Source organism: Penaeus japonicus, unplaced genomic scaffold (genome assembly GCF_977035675.1).
Source record: "Penaeus japonicus unplaced genomic scaffold, GWHDUDI00000001_assembly GWHDUDI00000009, whole genome shotgun sequence".
In the NCBI taxonomy this organism is placed as follows: domain Eukaryota; kingdom Metazoa; phylum Arthropoda; class Malacostraca; order Decapoda; family Penaeidae; genus Penaeus; species Penaeus japonicus.
In genome coordinates, this window is record NW_028234411.1 from 14,538,408 (window position 1) to 14,544,587 (window position 6,180).

Consider the following 6,180-nt stretch of genomic DNA (forward strand, 5'->3'; position numbering starts at 1 on the left):
TCTTCCTCTTCCTCATCAGTCTGCTGATAGCATCCACGCTTCAGTCTCACAAGATCACCCCACAACAGCACAGACCCACAGCTTGGACATGGGCCTTCCAGAGGGAGTAAAGTCCCTGATGGTTCTCCTTGCAGCATATGTTGTGCAAGGCATTTGACATGGGCGTTTAACTGACATGAGGTAGATAAACATCTGTGGAAAGAGGCTCCAATTCATTCACTGTTTTTTTGTTTTGTTATTTTTGCATATTTACTTACATAATTTACATTATTCATCACTTTCTTAATATTTGCCATGCATTCTAAATCTCACATATCATGTAACATTTTAAGCCAAATACCTCATTCTTTCTGTCTGTGTTACTGCATCATCGCACAGTAAGCATGTCACCTCCAAAATTTCAATTTCTTGCTCCTCTTCATTCTTTCTAACTTTGGCTGGTTTAACTGGACCATAAGCAATTGGCATGTGATTAGGGGCCTCCATCCCTGCCTAGAAAAAAAACATGCTGCTTGAAACAAATAAAATAACTACTACTGAGGTTACTAATGAGATCACATATGCAAAAACAATTTCCTTTAACATATATCATGATAGCAAGATCAAGTGAGTTGGCAACAACAGTGTTAATAATAATCAAGAAAAAATATACCAATTGTACTCACAGGAAATTCTTTGAAGTATTGTTGTTTTAGCCATCTAAGTGTAAGAGGAAGACGGGACCATGGTTTAGTTCGTAACATGGTTGCAAGAATCCGCAGACAAAATTCATATTTTGTTTCTTTTGCTTTTTTCCGGCCAATACCTCTCAACCGCCGACTTCTCTCTGGATGCTGCCAGGCCCATTCAAACTGCAGAGTGAATAAAATATATGCGAGTTGCTAATACTGTTTCTTAACTTTACACTTTTCAATCAATATAATCGTAAAATCTGAAACATCATGCCATTGTAAGGATTTTGATACTTCAAGACCAAATAGGAAGGAATAAGCTCAGGAACCTTCCAGTGACAAAAAAATGCATTACTCACTGTAAAAAAATTGAATAGCAAGAAGTGAAATGAATATTTTAATTCCCTTAAAAAACAAAATAATATCACTTGCCATATAAAGACGCAGTTTATAAAGAATGCTCAATTTTCATGGCATAATCAGACTTACCCTGAGGGCAGATATGTCATTTGGAAATCCATGGACAATGAGAACCATTTCCCTGAAAAGAAAATCATACTATAACAATAGACAATATTTATTTGAAAACAGGTAAAACTAAGTAATTCCAAAATAAGAAAATATCAAAACTGGTTTAATAAAATATGCAACATAATACTGTTTTACTCAATCATTTGTAAGGAATTGCCTAAGAAACTCACCAGGGTCCCCTGTTACTAGTTCTATACGCTCCTCCTGCCCTAACACCTCTGTTGTGCTGCTTTATACGGCGATTAGGGTCAACAGTAAAGCCAATATATGTGCGTCCTTTGTACTGTGGATTTATGCAGTACAACAAGTATACTCCATAAAAATCTTCAACAACTTCACCATCAGCCATCCTGAAACAACGTTTTAAGTTGTAGTTGAGCTTTATTTGCAGATTTACCAGAGATTCTCTCTCTAAGCTGTACTGCTGTGGTGAGGAGAAAGCTATGATTTCACATAATCTTGCCTGGTCTCTTCTGGTCTTGCTTGTTTGCATAACACCAATGCCATGCATATATAGATTTATCATAAGAGTGTTTGTTCTAAAAGGTCCAAATTGCCAATACTAACAACTAATGCTCTCTTCAGCTAATGGTTGTATATGAATCATAAGAGTGTGCAATTAGGAAATCATCATGGTCTTGGGTGTGCAGCTGTCATACATTCTATTTTGGCATTTGATTGATGTAGCCCCCATCAAAGGCCAACAAACCTCCAGTGTATATATTCTGGCTAGATAAAACCAGTCTAACTAATCTCCATCTTACCAGCTTGTACATGCTGAAAATAAGCTAGCCTTGGCCTGTGTACCAAGGGTGCAAAGGCCATAGCAATCCCTTCAGGTGTACCGCTATAATAAATGCCAATACTGCTGTTGTCACTGGCGGCCATCAGCTCGATTGGAAACTTAATGTGGCCCCTTTAACCCATTGCCGACGGGAGATAGATTTGCTTACACAGGATACAGGATGAGTTTTATTTCTGATCGAGGCAGCTTCTGCAACATAAATTGATTTTTCCCACTCCCTTTTAGTCACTCATTGTAGAGGTAGATCCATCTTTGTGTTTTGTTTTTTTGTGCGTTTTACTGTTTTTAGAAATTTATATCTGTCATATCACAGGTTCCACCAATTCTGCAGTTGACTAAAATTGTAGTTCAGGGTCCATATCAACTCATTTTTTTTCTTTATACTCAATGCGATAGAAGTATTACTGTTTTAGGGGGGAACAAAAAGCAACTTTATTTTTTCGTAATTGTGTGCTGTCACGAATGAACAAGAAACTTATAACCATCCAAAATGAAGAGGTAGGGAAGAGGAAGGAAATTTGTGCTTTTGACACTGAGTGCCACAATAAAAGGCATCCCTACTGGCACAGGGGCACATTGTATGCATTGGGCATGGTGTGAGTCACCTTCCTCCTCTCGTTCTGCCTGCACATCTTTCATCTGTGGTACTTTAGAGCAAGAGGTCGGGAACTTGCTATGTGCCATCACTCTATAGAGATAGTGCTTGCTAGAGACCGTAGATGGGTGCCATTCAAGGCTCTCTCTCCTGCTGGTGCTAGGAGAAAGTGGTGCCATCTAGGTTTTGTAAGTGAGTTGAAAACCATTTTGCTTAGTATTACGGCAGTTATGATAATTATGACTGCAATTGTCAACTTTACTCACTCATTACTTATAGTACAATAAAGCAACATAGCGATCCAGAATCCCCGAACGCTATGACGCCCATTGTCAGGCAAGAGGTCCTGCGTCATGTATGACGAAAAAACACGTCATCCGTCGTTAACGGGTTAAACAAAGAGTTACATGAAGTAGGGACCCTTTAGCAATTACAATTACATATTCGTGTAATAGTAGCATAAATCATGATTAGTTTTATTTGTTGTTTACTAGTAATTTATTAGTAAAGTTCATCCTCTCGCTAGCTATCAGTGCCAACTTCGTCCCTCTTGATGGGTTCAGAGCACTTTAACTGTTATAAAAGCACAGTAGACATTACAAGCAATCCAAGATATCCAATTGGTAGTAATGGACCTTTACTGAATAAACATTATTTGTTTTGATACGGCGTGATCATTACCTTGTTCTGAATAAATGTAAGTAAAATTCTAAATGTTAGTCAGAAGGTAAAACGACAGCACGAGTTTTCTTCCAAACGCTCTTGGAGATGTTCTTCTTCTTCTTCTTTCTTCTTTTTGAGGGTTTTAGACTATATGTAGTCTTTATTCCCTATTTCTATTTGGAGATGTTCAAAGGCCAGCGCGTGAAATGGTTTGTTGTGTTATTGTTGTTGTTGGCGTTTTTGCAAGATTCTTTCGGTGAATCCAGTCGAAGACATTTTGTGTGTTATTATGCAATCCCTGGCATTGGTGTTATCTACTGTGTTTTGCAGTTCGAGTCATATAAAACTTTATTTTTTAACTTGAAATAATTAATGAACGAAAAAGCAATGGAATTAAAATATTCCTGAAAATTCCTACTCTTGCGTCCGTTCGCATAAGGCAGAAGGGGGAAGCCAACGCGCTAATTTTAAGGAACTCAGACCTCAAAAAACATCAATTAAAAAGTGTACATCACATTCCCTTGTTTTATACTTGAGATACGAAATCAGTATTTCAAATATAAGACATCGTTGTCAGTATTTAAAATAGAAGACATCGTTATAGGATACGTAATGCGAGCGCTAGCAATTTTTTGAAAATTAAAGAATATACAGTTGTAACCGTTTCGATTAGAAAATTATGGTAGGATAATATTATCTGATCCATAGTTAATCTCTGTATAGGAACGGGTAAACATCCTCTTCTTGCTCCATTCGTATGAACGACATTGAACATTTTACTGTTTATAACCAAGCACGTAGCTAGGAGGAGGGGTTCATCGGTTCATATACCCTTTAAGGTTTGTGATGTGTTAACTTGATCTTTCAAATTGAACGTCATTGGTGAAACAAAAGGGTAAACAATTCAAGCATGGGAGGCGCAAAAGAGAAGCGTCAGACCATCTCGTACCATTAGGATAGATAATGCGTGTCTCTTCCGTTTTTTTTCGCAAAAGTGATTATGATGAAAAACGGATTACATATAATGGCTATACACAAAATTAAAGAGATATGATCAATACCCCCGCAAAAGGAACCTCCTTGTTCTGGTGTTGGAGTTTGAGCTTCCTTCCCAGTTGAGCCCGCCCTGGATCTGGCCAGTCTGTTCTTCCTACTGAGGTGGCCTGTTCAGTTGAAAGTTCACTGGTGAGGAATTGACCAAATGGTTCCTAGGTGCTGTTCTAGTAAGTGGGGTCGCACCAGCGGGTTCGCACTTACCTATGAGTACGCCCTGGTCCTCTATTCCAGCATGACGGGTGGCCTGATCTTGACTCGGTCAGTCGTGAGTGAAGCAGTCAAGCAATCCCTGCCTTGCAGACCTCGCAATCCTGTAAGTGCCACCAATGCAAGGCGGGGTTGCTTGCGTATATTTTCTAATGACCCCAGTGGCTTTTGTGCGTAAGACCCAAACCACAGCATCCCCTTGTTGGACTCCGTGTTGGGTGATGGCGTGAAGTGAATCGCTTCCACATGGCAAATTTACTACAAAACTCTGGATCCCGACAAGGCTCGGACTCGGAGTAGAGTCTGTAACCCCTAGACACTTCCCCAGTTAATGGTACCCCATTAACTGGAGAGAATCGAAAACGCCTATCACCTAGTGAGGGCGTTGGAGATATTGAGGCAATGCCGGCCGACAATCCGTTTTTCCAGAGATAAGGGCATGGTCATTGTTCCTAAAGATCGGGCCACACTCACATCCCTTCATGAAACTGAAAAGTTTCCCGATGGACGAAAGCTGAGCTTGTCGGCTCTGACTCCTGAAGACAGGATAGTTAAGATGGTCCATATTTTTCTTGTCGCATATGATCTTGACGTCATCACCTCTTCCTCCAAGGTTTTGGGGTATAGGGCTTGACTTTTGTCCCTGAGCTACTTCGGTGCTTCAAGGGCCAAAAACACGGACGCCACCAGGCAACCTGCAAGGCCATGAGCAGGTGACGTGTGCCTGAAAATGTACAAAGAGCTGAAAGGGACACTAATACAATGTGTCCCAATTGCGCCAAGGGACATCGCGACAAAACCACCATTAGATACCTCTAATACAAAGGAGTTTCTGGCACTCGCGGAGGTTGCAAGGCATAACCAGTCCCGGAAAGGGTTCTAAGAACTTCACAAATCGTCCCCAAGAGCAAATAGCCCTGTTCTCATTAGTGAGAAAGACTGGTTGTTTCTGCTGACGACAGTGGTCACAGCAGTAGCAACAGCTTTAAAGCAGTTTAGGTCGTTGTGACGGCAATGGATCAGACTGTTGTTGCCCTGAAGGAGAGGGGGTCTCAAGGTCTCTGCAACCGCCCCAACAACCCAAGGCGAGACATGTCTCCCTACCCAATCCGCAGCCAAGACCACACTGTCAGAGCCAGTACCTAAGCCTCAAAGGGCAAGGAAGCCTAGACTAAAGCGAGTAAGGGTCAATGCAGCCAGGGGATCTCTACCTCCCATGGGGCCCCTGAATAGCCCAACCAAGGAGCTGTCAGACTCCGAAATATCTGATGTTACCCACTCTGGAGCAGAAGGTACTCATGTCTGATATATGCTACAAGGTCGGGCTTAAGATCTCTGAAGCTTAATGTCCCTAATGCAAAGCTTCGAGTCCAGGAGCTAGACCTACAGTGGGTTTATGTCTTCCAGTAGGGGTATGAGTCGACAAGAATTTCACCTTCCATACTGAACTAAAATATCTAACAGACCAAATTAAGGCAAGGCTCTCTGTCATGAGAGTTATGTCAGGGAGGTGTCTTGGGGCTGAACATCGTGTACCAAGATCACAGTATGTCCCATAGTGGACTATGCCTCTGTTGCCCAGATCACGGTTAAGCCTGGACTCAGGAAAGGGCTTGAACATTTGCAAAATGAGACTGCCAGGGTCCTTCTGT

The 6,180-nt window shown here is 41.2% G+C and overlaps 1 protein-coding gene across 1 annotated transcript in view; it reads right to left on the bottom strand.

Annotated features, from left to right (window-relative positions):
- Nucleotides 1-3,469, bottom strand: part of slx1 (structure-specific endonuclease subunit SLX1) — a 3,824-nt gene extending 355 nt beyond the window's left edge. The window contains exons 1-6 of the mRNA XM_043001147.2: nt 3,284-3,469; nt 1,373-1,552; nt 1,161-1,212; nt 666-851; nt 341-492; nt 1-192 (exon numbers count right to left, since the gene is read on the bottom strand). The exon at nt 1-192 is cut by the window's left edge and continues 355 nt beyond it. Coding sequence (XP_042857081.1) covers nt 1-192; nt 341-492; nt 666-851; nt 1,161-1,212; nt 1,373-1,551 — 761 coding nt within the window. The 5' untranslated portion in view covers nt 1,552; nt 3,284-3,469. The remainder of the gene's footprint in view (nt 193-340; nt 493-665; nt 852-1,160; nt 1,213-1,372; nt 1,553-3,283) is intronic.
- Nucleotides 3,470-6,180: the final 2,711 nt, after the last annotated feature.